Source organism: Planococcus citri, chromosome 1 (assembly GCF_950023065.1).
Source record: "Planococcus citri chromosome 1, ihPlaCitr1.1, whole genome shotgun sequence".
In the NCBI taxonomy this organism is placed as follows: domain Eukaryota; kingdom Metazoa; phylum Arthropoda; class Insecta; order Hemiptera; family Pseudococcidae; genus Planococcus; species Planococcus citri.
Window position 1 is genome coordinate 89,762,235 of NC_088677.1, and position 23,995 is coordinate 89,786,229.

At 36.2% G+C, this 23,995-nt stretch overlaps 5 protein-coding genes across 8 annotated transcripts in view; 4 read left to right on the forward strand and 1 right to left on the reverse strand.

The window, feature by feature from the left end:
• LOC135840346 (organic cation transporter protein-like) overlaps window positions 1-12,643 on the reverse strand; it is a 33,826-nt gene extending 21,183 nt beyond the window's left edge. The window contains exon 1 of the mRNA XM_065356843.1: window positions 12,526-12,643. The gene's annotated coding sequence lies outside the window, so the exon portion shown is untranslated. The remainder of the gene's footprint in view (window positions 1-12,525) is intronic.
• Window positions 177-14,089, forward strand: LOC135840319 (uncharacterized). Of its 4 annotated transcripts, none has more exons than XM_065356801.1 (14): window positions 177-489; window positions 1,124-1,989; window positions 2,074-2,346; window positions 2,434-2,517; window positions 2,608-2,754; window positions 2,843-2,965; window positions 3,088-3,200; window positions 3,283-3,790; window positions 3,876-3,999; window positions 11,886-12,096; window positions 12,178-12,452; window positions 12,554-12,695; window positions 12,805-13,134; window positions 13,234-14,089. In XM_065356801.1, exons 2-14 carry the CDS (start codon window positions 1,170-1,172, stop codon window positions 13,603-13,605), a joined length of 3,522 nt encoding a protein of 1,173 aa, XP_065212873.1. In that variant the 5' UTR covers window positions 177-489; window positions 1,124-1,169; the 3' UTR covers window positions 13,606-14,089. The 4 variants fall into 4 exon arrangements, with proteins under 4 accessions (XP_065212873.1, XP_065212856.1, XP_065212882.1 ...); XM_065356784.1 differs by having other exon boundaries at window positions 177-455; XM_065356810.1 differs by having other exon boundaries at window positions 177-455; window positions 12,557-12,695.
• A 944-nt stretch (window positions 14,090-15,033) lies between these two features.
• Window positions 15,034-20,709, forward strand: LOC135840337 (uncharacterized). Its single transcript, XM_065356824.1, has 10 exons — window positions 15,034-16,891; window positions 17,829-17,974; window positions 18,067-18,252; window positions 18,346-18,551; window positions 18,627-18,938; window positions 19,037-19,179; window positions 19,273-19,443; window positions 19,531-19,687; window positions 19,768-19,980; window positions 20,065-20,709. Exons 1-10 carry the CDS (start codon window positions 15,267-15,269, stop codon window positions 20,161-20,163), a joined length of 3,258 nt encoding a protein of 1,085 aa, XP_065212896.1. The 5' UTR covers window positions 15,034-15,266; the 3' UTR covers window positions 20,164-20,709.
• On the forward strand, window positions 20,581-21,857 carry RpS3 (ribosomal protein S3). Its single transcript, XM_065356911.1, has 3 exons — window positions 20,581-20,754; window positions 21,019-21,526; window positions 21,622-21,857. The coding sequence occupies exons 1-3, from the start codon at window positions 20,725-20,727 to the stop codon at window positions 21,822-21,824; spliced, it is 741 nt and encodes a 246-aa protein (XP_065212983.1). The 5' UTR covers window positions 20,581-20,724; the 3' UTR covers window positions 21,825-21,857.
• A 371-nt stretch (window positions 21,858-22,228) lies between these two features.
• Window positions 22,229-23,794, forward strand: LOC135840397 (uncharacterized). Its single transcript, XM_065356923.1, has 6 exons — window positions 22,229-22,438; window positions 22,509-22,625; window positions 22,693-22,829; window positions 22,911-23,046; window positions 23,148-23,273; window positions 23,593-23,794. Exons 1-6 carry the CDS (start codon window positions 22,388-22,390, stop codon window positions 23,731-23,733), a joined length of 708 nt encoding a protein of 235 aa, XP_065212995.1. The 5' UTR covers window positions 22,229-22,387; the 3' UTR covers window positions 23,734-23,794.
• The last annotated feature ends 201 nt before the right edge of the window (window positions 23,795-23,995 follow it).

The window sequence follows — 23,995 nt, forward strand, 5'->3', positions numbered from 1 at the left end:
AATGGGCCAAAAAAAGTTGCCACATCTCCAATTTCACAGACAAAAACGGTAAAATTATGTCACAGCCGTAATTACCGTAATTTGACATTGAAAAAAATCTGGCCAAACAGTCGACCCATTCGTAAGCCAAAAAAGTTTTTTACGTTTCCAAAAAAATAAAAAAACCCAAGCCGACCCAAGCGCGCTTGGTCTTTGATTTATCAGTGGAAAATGAAAATTTTGATTCCAAAATATTGAAAAATATGAAATTTTTCGTTTTCGTTATACTACCTAGCGTTAAAATGCCGGTTCAACTATTGAATTAATGTTTAATTTCTTGTAAAATAGTTCGTCGGGAATCGTTCGGTCGATATTTTGGTCAGAACGCGATGGTGTATTAGCATATTTCCGGGCTAATGAGTTGGGTATCAGTTGCTGCCTTCAACTAACGCCGAATACTCCGACGCGTTTCAATTGTAGGTTGAATTGATTGTTCATGCATTTACGTTGGTTTGTAGTGTTATACATAGTTTTTCCTATTCTGTATGTAATAAAATATGGTTTGAATTTCAGTTCTACGTTTATCAGTTCATCACTCGATAATAACGTATTTAAAAACTATATTGTGTGAATGTATGTCTCTCGAACGATGTATTTAAAGTTGTTCGATTTGCGTTTGCTAGCGCCATCGGTTCGGGTAGGCCTGTCTTGAAACACTCGCTGGCACTTGTGCCTTCGTTTTATACGATTTATACGATTGTTCGATGTATTCGTTGCGAATCCCATTTGTGGAGGATACTCATGTAAATTATCTTTTCCCTTCGGTAGCGGTAGGATTTTTTTTCGATAGTCGTGTATCTTTCAAGTGGCTAGGTCTTTCAATCCTGTATTCATTTCGTTACCATATCAGGTATTCAGCGATAGGCACTTCTAAATTTAAACTGTATTGATTTATTCGATTTCACTGACCGATTATTCTAGGTTATTAGTTGAATTTTCGTCGCATTTCTGTTATCTTGCAACTTTTGTTGTAGAGTTTTTTCCATCCGTTTTCTTCGTTACATACTATTAGAACAGTATTTCATTAATCAATCACGTTCAGCTCTGGTTACTAACGAATTGAATCGTTTTTGTTATTTTTCAGATTATCTGATGAGATTATAAGCTGAAATTAGGTTAAACCTAGTATTATGGACGACCGTAACAAAGACGAAGAAAACCGACCCAAAGCGTTTTTGGGTAACGATAGTGACAGCGATGACGGTATGGAAGTAGACCGCAGCGATGACAGAAACACCGTTGATAAGTTGGATTCCGAACTCGTCGATTCCGATGTAAACGTCGAAGCTACCGAATTAACGTGTTCAGATGTGGATTTAAGCGACGAATCGGATTTAAGAGGCGATCTCACCAGTGAGGCGGGAAGTAACGTCGATCAACACGAAAGAAATGAATCAGCTGTCGATTCTGAAGAAGAAACTTTCGCTCTCGAGATTAAAGATGCCAAAGATGATTCATCCGATGAAAAAGATGAGACCGATGAAGCTGATCGAGCACATTTGACCAAAAATGCATCCGACGGTGAGGATGGTGACGAAGCAGACGACGACATCGATGGCGATGATTACCGTAATAGTGACGATGAAGAAAAATCTGCGAATAATACACCTTCTTCTGGCGGTGTAGCCGACGAAGTAACTGCAGGCCACGAAAATAAATCTGTAACAAGCGCCGATGAAAGTGAAGCAATCGAGACCAAACCCAGTAGTACAAAAACATTGGTGAACGGTGAATCGTCGAGTACTTCTCAAAATGAAGAACGCGCTGTGAGAGCTAGAAACGTTAAAAGGCTGCCGACGCTTTCAAAATATGAATCTGATATCGAAGACGATACCAGCGAAAAAACCGATGATGGTTCTACGCAACACGAAGCTGCCAAATTGGACGATGTGTCAAATTTCATCGGATTCGATACCAGCATTGCTAACAGAATGTTGCAAATTTATTACAGTAAGCTCGCGTTTTTTACACTAACTAATCGTACATTTAAATTTATCTCGCCATCTCTTTTAACACACGTAATAAAATTTACAGTTGTACAGCAAAACTATCAAGATTTACTTAGCCAGTTGCAGAATGTATCGCCTAAAGATGAGGAGAAATCGGTAATGGAAGTAGATACCGAACAGCCGAGTCAATTAGCCGATACAGTTCCTGAACCTGCAACGCCCATCGATAGTGAAATCGGTAGCGGAGATATATCGCCGGATAACCAAACTGACGAACAAATAGCGGCTAACAAACGAGTGAAAAAGAAGAGGAAATTTTTCGACGAATTTGACAAAAATGAAGTGGATCCTCCTAAAAGTGAGTTTCATCGGCGAAAGTCGCACTGAAATCTTTAGTAAATGTGGATTTTATAAAAATGTGGTGTTTTTTTTCTTATTTATTCAGAACCTAAAGAGCAACTGGATAAATCTCCGAATGTGGACGTCAGTATGAGTGAGAATAAAGAAAATTTTATGAATAGTGAGAAACGTGAGTATATCGGGGTTCCGTTATTGACAAATTTTGATATTTTTCTATTCTGAGAAAAATATTCATTGCGTGAATGATTACGATTTACAGTTTCCAATGAAAAAGAGTCGACTGAAGTAGCTCCGCCAACAACCCCAGTACCTGTAGTTCCTTCGACGCCGAATCCACCTAGCAAATCCGAAAGTAAAGCAAAGTTTGATATTTCGAACCCAATTTATAAAGAACCATTTAAATACGGTAAGGTCACGAAGCATTAACGAATCGAGTACTTCGTACATATTTTCATTTTCATCCGAATTCATTTGATCCGATGCTTTGTTCGCAGGATGGAGAAGAGAAGTAGTTTACAGATACATTTCAGAAGATGGTCAGAAGAAAAGCGCCGATATTAGTTACTTTACTCCCCAAGGGAAGAAGTTACGATCCACCAAGCAGATCATTGACAACCGTACGTATTAAATGCTCATTCTTTCAATCGAATTTCAGCATTTAACTGACGATATTGAAAACGAAGAAAGAAAATTCGACCAATTATACTCATCGTAGTTTTTTTTTTACTTCACCTTGTAGTGCCGAAAGACGGAAGCTTGAACATAAAGAATTTCACATTTTCGAAAGAGTTAATATACAGAAATCGCGAATCGGAATTAGAAAGGACACGTTTCACCAGGAAAATGGAAGCGGTAAGCAAATCAACTCGACACTCGATTATTCGTATTTCGAGTAACGTGTTTCTGTTCATTTTAACGTGTTCTTCGTGTTTAGGAACTGTTGACAAACGAATCGCCCGACGTGAGTGGCGATCACATGTTGAATCGACGTTTAGGTATCGAACCGATATCGACGCATACACCAGTGACGCCTACGGCAGCATCAACGCCTGATGTCAGTGACGACTCAGCCAAGAAACCAGCTACAGCTGCGGTAATTCCGACGACGTCGACACCGACACCAGCACCGTCGTCTTCGAAAAAGAAAGAACCTCAAAAATCGAAATCAAATGCCAAAACACCGCTGTCATCTCAGGGCTCCGATACCACTTCTAAATCTAAATCATCGTCGAAGAAAGGAACTAAAAACACCGCCGCTACGGACACGGACGAGAGTACAAACGCCACTCTCAAGTTGATGATGCCAAAGATCTTGTTGCGTGCGCCAAACGTAGCCAATTCGAATACCTCCTCATCTAAAGTTACCTCCGGAGGTAAACCATCCGGTACGAAAACAAAGAGCGGCGGTCCACCTCCCTCAAAGCAGAGTGGTCAAAAACCAGGTACCTATCGAATATTTTCCAACGCTACTAAGGCTTAATAATAATCGAATTAAGATCTACATAACACCTCGTTATGTTTTCACAGTGAAAAAACCTTCGTCGCCGTCCAAATCGAGTAAAAATTCCAAATCGCAGAAACGTACCGATAAAAGCATCACCCCTGATCCGGAATCCGGCGCAATTTCTACAGATCGTTCTTCGGACGCGAAGTGAGTTTATTATTTTTTCTTTTTCTAATTTCGCTGCGAGGTGCGTGATAACGATGTTGTTTCTCTTTTCAGTCGAATTGTCTTGTAATCGACGTTGTTCTTTTTTTAATAATTTTCTTGAAAAATACGTCGCGTGTTTTTATAGGATGGCTCGGATTTCTTATATTAAAAATTACGCGTACTTTACGTCATCAGCAAAGCAAGTGTGGAGTATTTTGAAGGTTTCGTTCTGTTTTTTAAATTTTGTATTACTCATTCGGTCAAGATTCTGGTATATTTGTATTTTTGATAATTCATATTTGTTGTGTTTTCCTTCCCATTCCATACTCGTCCTCTTTACTTAATAATATGTGATCGCATCTCTCCTAAAATACACGTTCCCATTGTTCGTTTATAAAATAGAAGACGTGTTCGTGGATTCGGGAACGTAGACCGGTTCTACAAAGTTGTCCATTGGCTCTTGAAACAATGCCAACGTCGTACGACGCGATGCACCATTTGTCTGTGTTTATATTATTTTGAATGCTGCGGTATGGACGCAGATCGACCTGTCGGCGGATGATGTGTGCAAGGTATACATGAAATTAATTTCTCCCTATCTATTTCATCTTCGATTACTGCTCGAGTTTGTCAACGATCGATATGACCATTCGAGCAGGTTGAATAGTCTCAAAAGTTTCCTCAAACAGCAATAATTTTCGATCTGATGAAATTGGAAAAATTCTGTCGATGATTTTTGATTATTGTGAACTACAATTTATACCTATAAATAATGCTGTCACCGTTGAAATAATTCTAATTGATGGTTTCATTTCGTCATATTATGTAAACTGACTTTTGAGACACCTTGTAAAATTAGTTTTTGTTTTCCAAACTGTTTTAGACGGACGCTCCTTAATTTTGCAAATTTACAGGCTTGTCAATTGTATGAAATAAAAAAAGAAAATTTTCATCCGGCGTTTTAAGCGATTTATGGAATTATTCATTCTCTAAACCCCATGTATTCGATGATGTCAGTTCATTATGACTCGCTAATGTTATCAAAGTATGACTAGATATTCAGCTGCCGAGTGTGCGAATTACGCTCATCGTAATCGTCTGAAATTCCCAGTTAAAAACACCTGCCCTTCGACTTACGCAAACACTTGTAATAGGTAAGTATATATTTTGGGTCAGTTTTCCTCTGCTCGTTATCTTGATTTTTGATTGTTTTTTTCTATTCTGTTGGTCTAGCGCCCGCGTTTATATTCTTTTCTGGTAGTTACTGTACGAGTCATTGCGCTGCTTCTTTTATTTCTTTGTAATATTGATCACGTGTTTTTAATATTGCAGATTTTAAACTACCAACGTATTCTGCAGACGACAGTATCTATTCGTATATTTCGTGCGATCTTCATTTTTCCTTACCTACATCCTAGTTACCTTATCCTTTGTTTGTTTGTTTGTTCGTTCGTTCGTTTGTTCATTTGTTCATTAGTTAGTTTGATTGATTTTTCGATCTGATTGTTACGTTTATTAAACCAGCGTTCCTCTTTTTATAATTATTTTTAACGACCTTCTGTGTAGCTCTATCAATATTACAACGAAATTGTTTTACTCCACACTCTGCTATAAAATATTCGATAGTTGAAAATCAATTACAGATTCATGCAAGACGAATTTCAGTTGAAAAATGTTACGACGTATCGCGTCAACATCGAAAAAAAAATTGAAAAATAAATGAAAAGTAGATTTTAAAATAAACACCAAGAATTGAGTGAGCGAGGAGTGCTTTTTGATGGATAGTTTCCGAGCGTAGCTTCGTATCCACGAATTTATGTACCACTAAAAATATTCTGTTTCAAGAGTGCGATTCTTCAATAATTGTGAATGTTGATAGAATGTGATTTGTGAATAGTCCTTAAAGGATGCTTGGAATAAGGAAATTGAGAAGAATTTGGAGTCCAGTCCGTTCAATTTCATATTAATGGGTTAAAAAATAAAACACATCGCAAAGGAAGTATCCTAACAATGAAAAATTTCGATCCGGACCAAAAGGAATTCGTAGAGGACTCCATGATTTTTTTTGAGCTGTGCAAATTTTTATAAATTTGTCCAAAATTGAGGAATTGATTTGAGTATCTGGAATTTTTGCTGTCAGCGTACTTTGGAGTCCTGTATCAAAATCACCCTTTTAGTACGGCATATGACAATAGGAGTAATTGCCCCCCCCCGCCGCGCCGATCTACCAGGACAACTTTTTTCTTAAAGGGTACATCCTAAGGAACATTTTAAAGCAAACTTGCCCAAAAAAACTTGGGTTTACTAACAAAATGGCGGCTATTTTGATTGACAGGTCAGCCGAAATTGCAAATTTTGCGTTTCAACATAGGACTTGCACGAAATTTTTCAAACTTCACAAAGGTAGATCGAAAGGTCACGCAAAAATTTATCACCTGTCAAAATTTCAAGTGCTAAAGTGCGTTTTTCGATTTTTGGTGAATTTTTGAAAATCGAATTTAGGCCAAAAATGAGTGAAAAAAATCAAAATTTTACCAAATTGACCAAGAAAGCTGAAATTTGGGATATACCTTATTTTAGACATGCCAAATCGATTGGAAACGGTTTTGACCCGTTTTGAGCAGTTCTGGAGCCTCCAGTCGATTTTTGAAACTTGAAATTCCCACAAAATTCCATCAAATTAGAGTTCTAAAGCTGAAATTTATTCTAAAAACTAATTTCAATACGCTACGAAGTACTGCAGGTGAATTTCAAGTCGTTTTGGAGCCTCCAGCGACTTTTTGAAAATTCCTAAAACCTCCAGCAGATTTTTGAAACTTTAAATTTTCGCAAAATTTTATCAAATGGAGATGGAAAGCTGAAATTTACTCTACACTCCAATTTTAGCACCCTCTGAAGACGACTTCAGGTGAGTTCAAGTCATTTTAAAGCCTCCAGCGACTTTTTTGAAAATTACTGGAGCCCCCAGCAGATTTTTGAAACTTTAAATTTTCACAAAATTTCATCAATAATGGATATGGAAAGCTGAAATTTACTCTACACTCCAATTTTAACACCCCCTGAAGACGACTTCAGGTGGGTTAAAGTCATTTTAAAGCCTCCAGCGACTTTTTTGAAAATTACTGGAGCCTCCAGCAGATTTTTGAAACTTTAAATTTTCACAAAATTTCATCAAATGGAGTTGGCAAGCTGAAATTTACTTCGCAGACTACAGGGTGGTTTCAAAAGGTTTTAAAGCTTCCAGCTACTTTTATAATACAGTCAAATAGGGATTTCGCCTGGAATAAATTGGGGGAAAATTTTTTTTTGCGCCAAAATGCTCAGGATGGTGTCCTAAATGACATACTAAAACCCACCCTAAATCCGCCTGGAGCTTCTCCCCCCAGACCCACATTTGTGCCCCTCAGAACCGTTTTTCGCGATTTTCTCGCGAGCAGTTGACTTTACGTCGAAAATAATTTTATTTTTGTATTCTACGTCAAATTTCCGATCTAGTGATGTATCAACTGTCCTTCTACCCCCAAGGGGAGTGGAGCTGGAACCATTCAAAAAAGGGGGGTTTCCTGAAAAATGCATAAAGGCTATAGGCGCCTAAGAGGCGTGAAATGGTCCCCGAAAGTGTTCGAGTTGATATCAGCATGGAAAGTGGGCACGATGGAGTAACTTGCGCGTGGAAAATTTCAGATCCACGTCCCCTCCCCTTTTTGGGGACACCCCCTTTTCTGAAATTTCAATAACACTTTTTTCAGCCCCATTTCAACCGATTTTGAAAATTTTTCTGGGAGTTATGTATATCCTTAGTAAGTACCCCCACAAAAATTTTCAACCCCCTCCCCTCATATTTACCCCTCAAAACGGCGTTTTTTTCATTTTTTTATGCCTATTAACAATCAAGATTGCGAGGTACAATTTTATAAATACGTTTTTTGGATGTATTTTTGACCCCCAAACATCATGTAGTTCTTTCAAAATTTTTGCTTTGGTGCGCCGTGCTGAAAAGTTGAAAAAATGTGTCTTAGGGGGGGTGGGGGTGATTTTGAAATTTTGAGAAACATGAATATCAATGAGTAGGGTGTCGTTTTCTTATGATTCGATACCGCTGAGCACGAATATGACCTCAGATTTTCTTCTACACTCACCTACCCCTCTCCAGAGCCCCTCAGCCCCCTCAATTATCACGATTTTCGAAATAAAGTTATTTTGATGACATTGGTGTCGTTTTCATATGATTCGATACCGCTGAGCACGAATATGACGTCAGATTTTGTTTTACACCCACACAGCCCCTCCGGACCCCTCAGTCCCACCCCTTAATTTTCAAGATTTTTAAAATAAAATTACTTTGATGATTTTCGTGTCGTTTTCTCACGATTCGATACCGCTGAGCACGAATATGACGTCAGATTTTCTGCTACACTCACCTACCCCTCTCCAGAGCCCCTCAGCCCCCTCAATTATCACGATTTTCGAAATAAAGTCAACTGTTTTGTTGGGGGAGAGGGGGTGTTATTCGATTAGACCTTAAACAATGTTAACTTAAATGCTACGCAGAATGTTTACCTTATAAGAAAATTTTGCAGAAAAGTTTTTTTTTATTTATTTTTTTGGTGGGGGGGGGGCTAATTGGTCAGCCCTTGCATCCAATGGAGGCAGTTGAATGTGCGAGTGTAGCAGAAAATCTGACGTCATATTCGGGCTCAGCAGTATCGAATCGTAAGAAAACGACACGAAAATCATCAAAGTAATTTTATTTTAAAAATCTTGAAAATTAAGGGGTGGGACTGAGGGGTCCGGAGGGGCTGTGTGGGTGTAAAACAAAATCTGACGTCATATTCGTGCTCAGCGGTATCGAATCATATGAAAACGACACCAATGTCATCAAAATAACTTTATTTCGAAAATCGTGATAATTGAGGGGGCTGAGGGGCTCTGGAGAGGGGTAGGTGAGTGTAGAAGAAAATCTGAGGTCATATTCGTGCTCAGCGGTATCGAATCATAAGAAAACGACACCCTACTCATTGATATTCATGTTTCTCAAAATTTCAAAATCACCCCCACCCCCCCTAAGACACATTTTTTCAACTTTTCAGCACGGCGCACCAAAGCAAAAATTTTGAAAGAACTACATGATGTTTGGGGGTCAAAAATACATCCAAAAAACGTATTTATAAAATTGTACCTCGCAATCTTGATTGTTAATAGGCATAAAAAAATGAAAAAAACGCCGTTTTGAGGGGTAAATATGAGGGGAGGGGGTTGAAAATTTTTGTGGGGGTACTTACTAAGGATATACATAACTCCCAGAAAAATTTTCAAAATCGGTTGAAATGGGGCTGAAAAAAGTGTTATTGAAATTTCAGAAAAGGGGGTGTCCCCAAAAAGGGGAGGGGACGTGGATCTGAAATTTTCCACGCGCAAGTTACTCCATCGTGCCCACTTTCCATGCTGATATCAACTCGAACACTTTCGGGGACCATTTCACGCCTCTTAGGCGCCTATAGCCTTTATGCATTTTTCAGGAAACCCCCCTTTTTTGAATGGTTCCAGCTCCACTCCCCTTGGGGGTAGAAGGACAGTTGATACATCACTAGATCGGAAATTTGACGTAGAATACAAAAATAAAATTATTTTCGACGTAAAGTCAACTGCTCGCGAGAAAATCGCGAAAAACGGTTCTGGGGGGCACAAATGTGGGTCTGGGGGGAGAAGCTCCAGGCGGATTTAGGGTGGGTTTTAGTATGTCATTTAGGACACCATCCTGAGCATTTTGGCGCAAAAAAAAATTTTCCCCCAATTTATTCCAGGTTGAGTTCTCATATGAGCTAATTTGACTGGACTATTAGGAAATTTCAATTTTCCAAAAAAACGCCATACAACCTTTCAAAAAGTCGCTGGAGGCTCCAAAACGACTTGAAATCCACCAGCAGTCATCTTCGTACCGTATTGAAATTAGTTTGCAGAATGAATTTCGACTCTCCATCTCAGTTTGATGAAATTTTGGGAAATTTCAAGTTTCAAAAATCTGCTGGAGGCTCCAGTAATTTTCAAAAAGTCGCTGGAGGCCCTAAATTGACTAGAACCCACCTGAAGTCGTCTTCAAAGGGTGTTACAATCGGAGTGTAAGCTTTCCATCTCCATTTGATGAAATTTTGTGAAAATTTAAAGCTTCAGAAATCTGCTGGAAGCTTTAGTAATTTTCAAAAAGTAGCTGGAGGCTCCAAAACGACTTGAAATTCACCTGCAGTACTTCGTAGCGTATTGAAATTAGTTTTTAGAATAAATTTTAGCTATACAACTCCAATTTGATGGCATTTTTTGGGAATTTCGAGTTTCAAAAATCTGCTGCAGGCTCCAGAACTGCTCAGAACGGGTTGAAACCGTTTCCATTCGATTTGGCATGTCGAAAATAGGGTACATCCCAAATTTCAGATTTCTTGGTCAATTTGGTAAAATTTTGATTTTTTCCCTCATTTTTGGACCAAAAAAAATTCACCAAAAATCGAAAAACGCACTTTAGCACTTGAAATTTTGACAGTTGATAAATTTTTGCATGATCTTTCGATCTACCTTTGTAAAGTTTGAAAAATTTCATGCAAGTCCTATATGTTGAAACGCAAAATTTGCAATTTCGGCTGACCTGTCAATCAAAATGGCCGCCATTTTATAAGTAAAACCAACTTTTTTGGGCAAGTTTGCGTTAAAATCTTCCTTAGGATGTCCTCTTTAAGAAAAAAGTTGTCCCGGAGGATCGGCGAGGGGGGGGGGTGCAATTACTCCTATTGTCATATGCCGGACTATTTGAAAGGTTCAAAATTGTTCATTAGGTACGGTTGGAACTTTCATTTAGACTTTTTGAGGTAACAGTGCAACTTTTTGGCTACTTTGTCTAGAAAGCAAAATTTTCAGCAATTTATGGCAAAAAAAAAAGAAAGTTTTTAGCAGAAAATCGAGGTTTTTCAGCAATTTTGACCAAGGCAGTGAAATTTTTTGAGGTATAAAGGTAAGACACAAACGGGACTTTTTAGCAGGACAAATTTTTCTGATATTTTGAACGAAGGAGGGGGAAAGGTGAAGCAGGGTAGACATTTTTTCAGGTTAAAAATTTCAATTTTCAAAGAAAAATAGAAAAAAATGTAAACAGTAAAATTTCCAATTTTTGTTCACAAAAAGGAAAAAACCAGGTCTTTTGCAAATTTGCAATCAAGTTTTAAAAAATGGGAACACTCACCAAGAAAATTTTTCAAATGTTCATATTGGGTAAAGGGGCCGAATTTATTCGAAAATTAGAAGAAAAATTTGAGTTTTGATTATGTGTAGAACTGTAGATTCATCTAGATTGTATTGTAGTAGAGAAAAAAGGGAAAATTTCGAATTCTAATTGAAAAGATTAGAGGATTTACAGAAAGTAAGATTTTTTGATCATTTTGGTGTGCCCAAAACGAAGAACTTTCTCAATACATATATGTATCACAATATTACCTATTCTTGATTGATAATTTTCTTTTCGAGAAGAAATTGACCGACTAGATTTTTTCATTTTTAACTCGAGGAAAAATCAGCAAAAAAATCCAATAACTTGAGGGTGTGTAAATTTGAAAAAAGAAGTTTCAAAATCGAGCTTTTAAACTCAACTTGAATCGATCATTTGAAATTTATTATCAAAAATGTACAAGGCAAAGATTAGTGTAAATTATAGCAATGAATGATAATTCGAATAAAATTATAAAAAATTCGACACTTCGATCAATTGAACGAAGAGTAATCGTTAAAGGATATTATGTTTTGTATGTTATCAAGTTCTACTCAATTTTCCTCCCATAGTAACAAATCTAAATTTTTCCTAACCCTAATCAAAACGTTACTTATTTTGCATTTTTTTTTTTCAGTATTAATGGTACAAGTCCGAATGACTCGAGCACATGTCATGCAACAGGCAACCGAGCGCCTGTTGAGTACCATAGCTCGTTAACTTTGTCTAATATTTCACGTATTTACGACCCATTGCTGATGAGTCTGAAGTACTTGACAGTACGTGATCTTTTACGCATATCTATGACCAGTAAATTTTTGAACAGAATAGCCTCGGAATCTTGTTTGGTAAGTGAATTAAATTCAGACACTGGATGATTTAGACCGAAGTGTTTTTGAAACTACAGTACCTGTTTTTAATTGTTTTAGTGGAAAACGGTTCGGCTAAAAAATTCGCAAATACACGACTGGAAAGGGTTCGCGAAAGCGTTACAAAAATACGGAACGAAGAGATTAGATATGCGCAAAATGTTGTGTTCGGCTGTTCCCGAAGACTTGAGTAAAATGTGGCAAGAATTCCTGCAAGTTATTCCTACTATCGCGTCTTTGGAACATATAGATTTCAGCAGAACTCCGATGAACGTTGTGGACGCTGTGGCAGCAACTTGTCCGAATTTGGCGGTTTTTAACGCGGTATATTTGAAGTGAGTATCGTGTTTACGTATACGTACATATAGGTGTAGATTTAATTAATTTTATTTATCTACGTATTATTACCTGGAATTACGACTTTTGCTTGTAACAGTAGAAATGGCTCGCTGACGTTTGATAATTTTACTCAATTGGAACATCTGGTTGAGTTAAGGCTCAAAGGAGTCGGTGGAATCGAGCTGAAACGAAACGATCCGCTATTACATTTCATCAATAAGGATAATTTGAGAGAAATTGTAAGTTATCTTCAACGTATTGTATACTGGCTAACATTTCTAAAGCACTCCTATTTTACTCGATAAACTCTCGTGTACCATATCGCATTATTTTTGGTTTGATTTACAGAGTTTAACGTGTATCAAGAATATGGACGAGGATTTGTTGAAAATAATAAGCGAAGCGAGTAATTTAGTAACGCTAGAGTTGGGCGACTGTTCTGATTTACCATCCAGTTTCGGTACAGAAATTGGTAAATTGACAAAATTGGAGAAATTACGTTTAGAGAAACTAGATAACTTGGCTCCTAATTACGAACTGTTGACCATCGTTAACGGTATGGAAACGCTCAAGAGCTTAGAACTGATAAACGTCGAAATAAAGGATGGTTTTGACGAAGTCATGGCCAGGTGTAATAATATCGAGAATTTCCTCATCATTCCGTTGTACATATCGCAGGTAATTTCAGTTTATTTAATCAAAAACGTGTAATATCGGCTCTAGCGGTTTTCAATTCTATTCCTACCTAACGATTATTTTCAATTCTGTCCGTTACAGTCTGCGACCACGAATCAGCTGATTCTAGACGGCATTAAAGGCTTATCAGATACGTTGAAATGTTTCGCCTGGGGTCTAACTACCGAGCTTCTGAAAGTAACCGATTTGTTCATGGATCAATGGCAATTGAAAAGCGGCGGCGGTAGCAACCACAGTAGTTCGAATAAGAAATCCGGTGACAGTATACCGGTGCGTAAATTGGTCGACAAACCTTCGTCGGATGGCGACGTTCCTCCTACGCACGTCGATATACTACCTATACCAAAACTCGAACGTATTTTGGCTAGCCATTTGCCCAAATCGCGAATTAAAGTCATCAAAACGCCGTTCCAGATGACTTGGCGGCAATCTCTCTCCGAATGTTTGAAATGAAACCGATGTTCGTTGGTCAGCAAGTCTATATGAATTGTCGGCTTTTTTTGGATTATTCACTCGCTTTGCGAGCTAGATAATAAAATGTAAAGTGGTCCGATTCGATTTTTCTATACGCTTTGTAACTTATTTTGTAAATATACCTTCGTGTTTTAATTTATCTAACTTAATATCTCTTACGTTATTTTGTTCGTTTTCCTCCATTTTTTCCCGTTTTTTAAAACTATTATTTTTGTAAACGCGCGTTTTAGATTAGTATTTATTTTGAAAATGAAAAAAAATAAAGAGACTGACTAGTGGCTAGCCTTTGTTACACTCGCTCATAAAATGTGCATGAGTGAAACGAAGTAAACTGTAACGCATTTTCAATTTGTATTCGTAGAATAAGCTGAAAATTTGGATTTTTTATGGAATTATGATGCCTCTGTAATATATGTATCATTTTACTGTATAACTTGAAAAGAAAAAAATTATTACTAGAGAAGGCGTACTTTTTTCCACAATTTTTTTTTACGGTCAGATAAGAGTTGAGACTTGAGACCCATCCTTCCTTTTCACGAATATTATCGTCGAAATTATTCAACGACTGATTAACGAAACAGAAAAAAACCGTCGTACCTGGAATTTGAAATTATCAAAATACGATGAAAATAACTCGAAAAATTATCATGAATTTTCAATTAGATGATTAAAAACCCTGGTAAAAATTGTACGAATTGAAGGTCATTTCGGTGGGTGCCTATTTTCATTAGTCATTACGTTTTATACAACTCGAAATCAATAAAATTTCAATGTTTTTATATCATATCTGTCAATTTTGACAATATCGACTCATCTAAAACCTGAGTCCTGATTCTTCATCGAGATAATGTTGGAAAAATATTTCGAATGTTTGCTTTCCATTATATTAATCTTGATAATAAATAATTACTTAATCTCGAAATTTTGAAAAAATCGAGAAAAATTTATCATCATCGAGAAATAATAATTTTAGAAGAGTGCTGAAGAAAAAAATCCGCAGAATGAAATTGAGATCTTCAAATACATAGTTACAAAAAAATCTCTCTTCAAGTTCAAAATTCGAATCACTCGATATCGAAGAGCAAGATGATAGCTCATTGAATTGTATCTGCATTCTGCATTTGAACATCAAATTATAAGCAAAGATTGCCACTTCCAAATATGTAATATTTTGACTTTTCAAAAAAGTTGTATTCATAAATTACATAATACACTCAAATTGCCATCGCATAGGCATAGGAAAAATAGTAGGTACCTAAGCAAAAGCATCACGACGATCCCTACAGTACATTCTTCAATCCGTAACATGATTTTATTTTGTCTTTGTATCGTATTTGAAGCAGATGAGCGATCACAAACGAGAAAATCTACTCTTAAAAAGCGAATAACAATAATTCATAATGTTTTTCACGACATTGAGAGAAGAGCACCGAAGCCAACAATCAACGAATAGTTTCTATGGTAACGTTGGCTATATACAACACACGTACTCGTAACTCGATTGACAAGAAATTTCCAACCAGCCAGTGCCTAAGATTATCTACTCGTACTAACGATGAAAAATACGAACGCGAATTCACAAAAAATGCGGCTTCAGTGATATCGATCGAGATTATATGTAGAATAAGATGAAGTGAATAATGCGCGCCAACTCGTTCTCCGGCGATGTGGACCTCGCCTTGAACAACAAAGACAACACGTTGATCGGTTTCATAGGCGAGAAATTCTCGCAAGCTCAGCCTGCTCAACAGCAATGGACCGAAGAATGGAGAAAGAGTTCAACGGACAGCGATACCGCCACCGCGCTATCCAGCGATACCATCAAGATGAAATCCGAGAGTTTTTCATCATCCACCGATACGATTACTCCGGTATTGCTAATAAATCAGGATATTATTCGCAGTCTAGATTACACCAAATCTAAAACCGAAAAGCTGTACGTATTGAACGCGATTCTGCACTCGCAACAGGAATCGTTGTACTATGCGGATTTATTCAGAATTTTACGCGAGTATTTGAACGAATGCGATACGGATATATTTCAGTTGGCGTTGGAAATACACGAAAAATGCATTCATTCGTCGTACGAATTATCCAAAGACGCGTTTGTGAATTTACTCGAGACTTGCTACCTGTACTACTGTTCGTTGGAGTACGATGTCTACGTAGACAGGTATCCGTATCGAAATGCTTTTAAAATACTGAAACTAATACTGAATACGTTCGATCGTATATTCTTACACGTACCTAGGTACGGTTTTCGTAGACTCGAAAAGATCGTAGGTAATTTTGCAGACTTGCTATATATTAGTGTTCCATCGTACGTCGATGACTCCAGCAGCGCTAAAATGCTAACACCGATCAACATGATCGCGTGTCTAGATCCTTGTTCTAATTGGTGTAGAATCTTAGTGCACGGATCGTACACCAGAGAAATGCTTTTCAAATGCATTCGAAGAAACGTTAACCTCGTCAAATGCGTATTCGTCGTTATTTCAGACTGGATGAACGATCCTTACGTTCCCATAATATCGAACAGAACAGACATAATAAACGAATCGACCGTGAAGTATATCACATTCGTTAACGCTGTTTTCATGTGCGAAATGTTAACCAAATACAAATACTTCTACGAATTTTTCCCAGTAACGGCGAACAATAACAAAGTTATAACTTTGAACACCTTTACGACAACTTTCACCGGGTTTTTACGAAACAAATGCAGTAAAATCTTACCCGAACGAGTTACAGTTGCGATGATCGAATGCGTCGTCCATTTGTTACAATTCCATCCGGCAGAAACCATGGTTCAGAACGTTGTAAATATTTTGGAAATGGTTAACGGTAAAAATGGAAAGAAAAATTCCTTGCAAATTATCAAGCTTTTGTTTGATAACGAACTGATAACGAGATCTCTGATTAATTCCATCGTATATACCAAACGATCTAGAGCTGGATTGACGAACGATGGCAAATTATTGAGACCTAGACCAAATTCTTCAGCTGCTGTCGCTTCGTCTAGAAATAACATATTTAACGTTTTAATGAACGTTATAAATAATATATTGAGAAATAATCTGAATTCGAGTAACTTCGTACGAGTTTTCAATATTGCCAAACAAATGTTACGATGCCACGAGTATTACCTGATGTTTCCAAACTATTATTCAACTTTGATAGAATTTGTGGAACTTTTATCGTTAAAGTACAATCGGAATTGCATTTCAGATAAAATGGCTATTGAAAACGACGAATTGATCCAAAGGTATTTACAATTTGCGCGAATAATTTTGCATTTGCACTTGTTTATATTTACAATCTTACCTACATAACATTTACAACGTTAACCTAGGTCAGTATTACGTTGACAAACTATATTTAAAATGGTCTAACTTTATTTCTTCTGCGTCAGAATGAAATAAAACAGTCTACTGAAGGGGATCGCATTCAAAAATCAAAATAATTCACAGATAGTTCAACACAAAAATGATCAATTTTGCGAACAATCTGCCTCAAAAAATTGTTGTTTTTTTTTAGGGTTGAAATTAATGTCGCACTGCGTACACTTCGAGCTTCAACTTCGAATAAGACTGATTGGGGGAGGGTTCGACTCAATAATTAAGGGAAATTATGAAAAATATCACACAAGCAACATCAAAGCTTTTTTTCTGACACATTATAAGGAAATGCAGCATAACAACTTCTAGTTACAATTTTCAAATTGAGCTCTAACGATTTTGTTAACGAAAAGAAAGTAGAACTTTGAGAGTAAAATTTCAATTCTAAATATTTATATCATGGAATAGTAATAGAGATCTACTTTTTCAATGGGTGATTTTAAATCCTTTGATTCGATTTATCGAGAAACAACTTAGGTACGAAAAAAAATGCTCTCTTGCTATATTACCGATCTCGATAGATACCAATATTTCTAAACCTACCTACTTCAATTTTGAAGAGTGAGGTTAATACTGAATTGTTCATAATATTCTTCGAGCTAAAAAAACAAAATGTTTTTTTCTACTCTTTGGATAATAAGTTTTGGAAATACAAAATACTACCTTATTGATTTATTTTTTCGAATTAAAAGAATAAAATTTCCGAATAGCGTCGAAAAAGGTTTCCCATGTTCATATGTCGAACAAGTAAATAAAACCCTTCTCTGCATATGATTCTAATACCAGTGGTTCTTTTTGTTTTAGCATTGATGAATTATTATTCGCCATTGGATCAACTCCTATCGGATATCTTTTTTTATGTAACACCAAAAATGCTCTTTTGGAGATTTCCATGTCAAAATTAGAAAGTGTAAATTTTCCCTGGTATCACTTTCCGTGGAAAAATACAAGTATGAAATACGAATACTCACTTATTTTCGATCCGAGAACTCCACATATCGGTTTTGATGACCAACAAACGAATGATATTTTTATTTTGCAGTTCCTTTCATGATTTCTTCAGAATACAACCTCGATTTCAACGTCTATTGTGACAAAACGCATACAGAATTGCTAAAATTAATAGAAGAATTCAACGAATGTAGTTATTTGAGCGATCAGCATGATCTCGATGATATTGTAGAAAAAATATTCATTTGCATCGATTCTCTCATTTACAACGTAAATGGTAACTTGAAATATATAATCTACCTACGTACATACCTATCTACATTTTACTAATAAAGATCCGATTAAAATACTCAATTATTGCGGTTTTCAGCCATCAACTCGTTGATCACCAAGGGCTGCGAGTGCAAAGAGAATTTAGAGAGCAATGAAATATGCTGTTTCAATGATTTTATTAAAAAGTACGCCTTAAATGCCAACTACGAATATGAACTACAGCATTTGGCACTACAATGTTTGCAACGAATAACAAAATTCATGAGTTCGCGAGTACTACTTCTTCATTTATTCAATTACGAGGTAACTTTTCAAACAAATGGCACTTTTTATTGCCATTCTTTACGATATTATATAAATGACGTTCAATTTTTACAGCAATATCTGTCGAGCAATCAAACCAATTATACGAACAGTAATGGCGAGATTATTACAGACCAGTGTAGCATTCTAAGGACTGAACTATTGAATGGACATTTTAGTCCTTGCGACGACTTACAAAATAAAGATAAAATTTCTGCAAATCGTAAAGATATGCGGAAATCATCGAGCGCCAAGATGACTCAAAATCGGAAAAAAGTATCGGAAATTCAAAAATTTCTTCAAGAAACCAAGCACGGTTTATACGATAACAATTGGCTTCGACAAGCTAGAAAAGCTTTCAAAGCTTCATTATCCTGTAATTTGAAGGTTAGTGAAAGCGCGAAAGATACGAGTACGTAAGTATAACCTATAGTAATACGCCTGTTCTTGAAAAATCTAATAATTCGAAATGAAAACTCTTTCAGATGTCTTTAATGATCGAATTAATAGAAAAGTCGGCGAAGTCCATTGCGAAACTTTCCAAAGTTCGAAAATTAGTAGTAACAGAGAGTACAACAAATTCTAAATTACGAGGCGAAGACTACAAAGGAATAGAACTCGCAATTAGGTACAGCGACACAACAGTGTAATAGTGTAACCTAGACCAAAGACCAAAGGTTTTTGAAGATATTTTTTGAATCGCGGTTGCATTTTATTATAGATTTGGAACGAAAAATCACGTACTGCAACAAAATTCAGCGAATGGAGAAAATTTAGCTCAAGTATTCAAAGTAATCAGGAATTACTGCGGACGAGAGGATTCAGAACAATGGGTAGGGTTCGACTGTACTTTGGCTACGCTATTTATCATGTGTTGCGGATCTATAGATAAGTATGGCGTATTCTCTTAGATAAGTAATTGGAAAACCTACTTATTTCTTCAAATGAATTATAAGATCGTTAATTTGAACGTTTGCAGGTGTTTACAGATAGCTTCATACATAATTCCTTTACCAGTGACTGTATTCATTTGGCCTCGAGTAACGCCAAATTTTATTCAAAAACGATACACATTTGGACACCTTCTAGAATGGCTGTTGTATCAAGAAGTGCCAAATGTTTTTTCTGCATTATCGGTAATTTGAAGAATCATTATAATTTACGTACGATTTTTTAATTTATTCTATGGCTTTGCTTTGACTTTACGTTTGTTTAGATATACGGTATTTCGTGGTGGTTAATTTGTAAATGCCACTTGGAAGACTGTTTTTGGAATTCAATGGACTGGGCAAATATTTGCCAGTGGCTGTGCATTACCATATTATACCCGCCGGATAATCTAATGTACTATTTCACAAGCGTTGCTTATAAAAATGAATCAAAAATACTTCAAACTACCAATGAATGTGATTTAAGAGATGTGCTTAATGTAATTTACCTGTTATTTTTTCTACTTCCCATAGGCATAGATCAGATTTAGATCTGGTATGACTTTCGATTTTATTTATTTCAGGTAATATTCAACACGTATCAGTTTGAAGATCATCTATTGTACATCGATTACCTCGCAAAAAAATACCACTTCTTCATATCGTCGCATTTCTTCGACTAAAATTAAACATGAAGTATGTATGGTATTAATTTCCATAGGAAGAAATTATTTTTCAATGAATTGGAATAAGGATGCTACATATAAATGCATAAAGATTTGCTGATTACTTACTTCATTTTTCATGTATCAAGAGTTCTCAATGTTGAACGACAATAAAAGAGTTTAATTCGTATGTAAAATGGTGTGTTCATGTTTATTTTTAAATTTAAAAATTCAAACTTCAAAATTTTTTCTACTCCATGAAAAAGAAAAAAAAAAATTTGAAAATCACAGTACACCACCAGCGCTCTTAGCGCTTCTAACGATGAAAATATCAGCTACATACAACCTATACTTTTTACCTACCCAATGAACCTAACCTACTTATTTTTACCTACCAAAACGAAATTTTATCATCTGGGAATTTTTTCTGTGGTTGGCAAAATTGATAGGGAAAATAATCACGCTGGCACATTATGATCGGCATTCTTTCTTTTTGGGCATAAATGTCTAATTTTCGTTGATTTAATTTATAATTTGAGGTGAAACCTTCAAAAAAATATCGCATACCAGCAGACAAACATGGCTCGCGCAATTTCGAAAAAACGTAAAGTAAGTTACATCTCTACAATTCACTAATTTACCTAATTGACTAACGGCACATGTTTTTCCTCACATTTCGCCTTATATCCTTGTTACACCAATTTATATTACTTTCTTCAATCTGTTTCTTGTAATATTAATTATTGCACACTTATTTATCATTATCTTACTTCTATTCGATCCCCATCCGTTTCTTACGCAATGTTTATTGTATTGTCATTTAGGTATGCATAGACAGGATATTGATTTCGCTATGTGTGGTATTTGTTTTAGTTTGTTGCCGATGGAGTTTTCAAAGCCGAACTGAACGAATTCTTAATGAGAGAATTAGCTGAAGATGGTTACTCCGGCGTAGAAATTCGTGTCACCCCTACTCGTACGGAAATCATCATTATGGCCACCAGGACCCAAAACGTACTGGGTGAAAAAGGTCGCAGAATTCGTGAATTGACATCTGTCGTTCAAAAACGTTTCAAATTCCCCGACGGCTCGATCGAATTGTATGCTGAAAAAGTTGCTACTCGAGGTCTTTGCGCTATTGCTCAAGCCGAATCATTGAGATATAAATTGATCGGAGGTTTAGCTGTCAGACGAGCCTGCTATGGTGTTTTGCGGTTCATTATGGAGAGCGGAGCTAAAGGTTGCGAAGTCGTCGTTTCTGGAAAATTAAGAGGACAAAGAGCTAAATCAATGAAATTCGTTGACGGACTAATGATTCACAGTGGAGAGCCGTGTGTTGATTATGTCGATACCGCTACTCGTCACGTATTATTAAGACAAGGTGAGTGAACGGGCTCGATTACGCGTAATATTCGAGAAATGATCTATTTACGAACGCCTAGTTGAAATTTAATACTATGCTGTTGATGTTTGCAGGTGTATTAGGAATTAAAGTGAAAATTATGTTGCCCTGGGATCCCTCAGGAAAGAACGGTCCGAAGAAACCATTACCTGATAATGTTAGTGTGGTTGAACCAAAAGAAGAACTTCCACCGCCAGCACCCTTAGTTCCAGCCCAAGATTTAAGAGGGTTGAAAACCGATGTTTCACCTCCTGGTGTTGTACCAGTTTTGGCGTAAAATTTATAAATAAAAGAAAATTTTATTTTACTAGTTGTGTGTCCTTATTTCTTGGAAGTAATACTTTTTTCGAAATTAATGATGGTTATATGATTGTGCTGAATTTGAAATCTAGTACAGATACGTTTGAATGTAAATGAATTGGATGGAAGCTTCGTCATTCTAGTTTGAAGCGAATAAGAATAAAACTATGTTGTTACTCTCCAACGATTGCGATGTAATCGTATCATCAATGGAAACATATTTCAGTCCTAAAAGATTTTATTGCTCAGTAGAAACGTACTTCATGTACGCAGTGATAATCGCCAAATTTCTGATGACTAATCATTGAACATTGAAAATTTTTATTGACTGGTTTTGGTCATTACCGATGGGTAGGGTAACTTCACACCTGTTCGAGATTTCGAGAGTAATAAAATTTCCATCCGCCGAGTTAGGCGAGGCGCATCTTTTATCAGACAGCTGATAAGTGATAACCGGTCAACTGCTACCGATACCAATGAAGCGTTTTCATGAAAACAAACCACGAAATTAGTTTAAAATTGTGATTTAATGCAAACTCAATGATGTTTCGTCGTTTATTTTCATCAATACCGAAATCATTCCATTTATCGGTAAGATATTCTATTTGTGGTAGGTTAGGTTTTACGAGAATAAAAAAAACTGAAATCTGTTCCTTTACAGAGAACGAAGCATCCATTGAAATCATTCTTTCTCAAATCGAGTGTTTCAAAATCATGCGGGTTATCGACAGCTCTTGCGGTATCGACCATTCGAAAGAATTCAACGTTGGACAGTTCGGTTAGTTTGTTTTTTCACTACTTTGCTAAATCCAATTTGGTATTTTTAATCGAGAAATTTTCATCAGGAAAATGTTCTCAGTGAAGGTATTGATTTCAGCCACCGTAAATTGATACAACAAGCTTGCTCCAGCTCGGTCAACTCAACATCGGAATTACTTACTCAAATTTTATTAGCTGTTATCGATTCAGCTTCAAAATACAAGTACCTAAGTTGGTCCATTCTTTGGGTCCAATGAAAAAAATTTGATAATGATGTATCGTTAATTCTGTTTTTAAAATTTAGAAACTGTTTGAATGATTTAATGAATGATCTAGAGCGTGATATCGAATTGATGGGTTACGGTGCCATTAACTCAAAAACCGAAGATGACATAGTGGCTGCCAGAGTGAACGCTAAAATTTTGAAGGAAGAATTTTTAGTACGTTACAACTCACACGATGATTTCGTACTGTGATATTAAGTATTAGTATATCATTTACAACGTATTCGACAATCCTCCGTGATTTTTCATGGTTTCAGGAATTAATCACTTTATCGGAGAATGTGGAGAAATTAGCTGTAGCAACCGCTGAAATTTCATTTTTGACTGGAGCCGAAACCCTGGCTATGTTGATTTCAGAAAGACTGTATTCCGTTCAACAAAAGGTACCTATTTCATATGGAAAAATTATTATAAAATTTATGAAATGACGAGAAATTGCCAAGTCCATTTTCATTTTAAAAAACAAAAGAGGAAAGACTCCAACAAATTTTCTAAAAATTTATAATGAAATTTTCTACATTTTTTTATGTTGTTTTTTTAAAAATGTTTAAAATAAGCATGCATATTGAAATGTTCTGCATTGCTTGTTCATAAGAACTATTTGTAAAGTAGTGAAGGAGTTCTGTAATTTTACGGCGAATCTCCGATCATTATTACAATTTATTCATGTCAAACTAAGCTTATCGATTTCAATGTTTTCAGATCAAAAATGAACTTGAAGAAGTGAAGAAAGTGGAGAGTAAATGCTTGGAGGTTCAAAAATATTCCATCTTGGAAAATAATCCGAATTCTGAGTCATCACCTTCGCCGTCTAATGACAAGTCAAATGAAGATACTCAGTGATATTGGTGTGTTTTTCTTTGTTAATTATTTTTAATAAATAAATCTTATTTTGAACTTTTTATATTCAGTTAGACACAAACTTTGAACAAACGGTATGAATTTTTTTGAACAATATCTCCAATTAAAACGACGTATAGATGAGTACGTCAGAACATATAGTGCTACAAATATGAAGATAAACCACTCTATCGTAAATGTGGACTTCATAAAAAAAAATGTCCTGAACTTGCTCTTCTCCATCAAACCTCCTGACTTCCAGTAA

Bases quoted from the DNA above. Each gene is read 5' to 3' on its own strand.
- LOC135840397 (XM_065356923.1), top strand. From the start codon at position 22,388: ATGATGTTTCGTCGTTTATTTTCATCAATACCGAAATCATTCCATTTA. The intron at 22,439-22,508 runs GTAAGATATTCT...GTTCCTTTACAG, and splicing joins CGAAATCATTCCATTTATCG to AGAACGAAGCATCCATTGAA. The intron at 23,274-23,592 runs GTACCTATTTCA...CAATGTTTTCAG, and splicing joins TGTATTCCGTTCAACAAAAG to ATCAAAAATGAACTTGAAGA.
- LOC135840319 (XM_065356801.1), top strand. From the start codon at position 1,170: ATGGACGACCGTAACAAAGACGAAGAAAACCGACCCAAAGCGTTTTTG. The intron at 1,990-2,073 runs GTAAGCTCGCGT...TAAAATTTACAG, and splicing joins AATGTTGCAAATTTATTACA to TTGTACAGCAAAACTATCAA. The intron at 3,201-3,282 runs GTAAGCAAATCA...CTTCGTGTTTAG, and splicing joins TCACCAGGAAAATGGAAGCG to GAACTGTTGACAAACGAATC.
- RpS3 (XM_065356911.1), top strand. From the start codon at position 20,725: ATGGCTCGCGCAATTTCGAAAAAACGTAAA. The intron at 20,755-21,018 runs GTAAGTTACATC...TATTTGTTTTAG, and splicing joins CAATTTCGAAAAAACGTAAA to TTTGTTGCCGATGGAGTTTT. The intron at 21,527-21,621 runs GTGAGTGAACGG...TGATGTTTGCAG, and splicing joins TCACGTATTATTAAGACAAG to GTGTATTAGGAATTAAAGTG.
- LOC135840337 (XM_065356824.1), top strand. From the start codon at position 15,267: ATGCGCGCCAACTCGTTCTCCGGCGATGTGGACCTCGCCTTGAACAAC. The intron at 19,444-19,530 runs GTATGGCGTATT...GAACGTTTGCAG, and splicing joins TGTTGCGGATCTATAGATAA to GTGTTTACAGATAGCTTCAT. The intron at 19,688-19,767 runs GTAATTTGAAGA...ACGTTTGTTTAG, and splicing joins ATGTTTTTTCTGCATTATCG to ATATACGGTATTTCGTGGTG.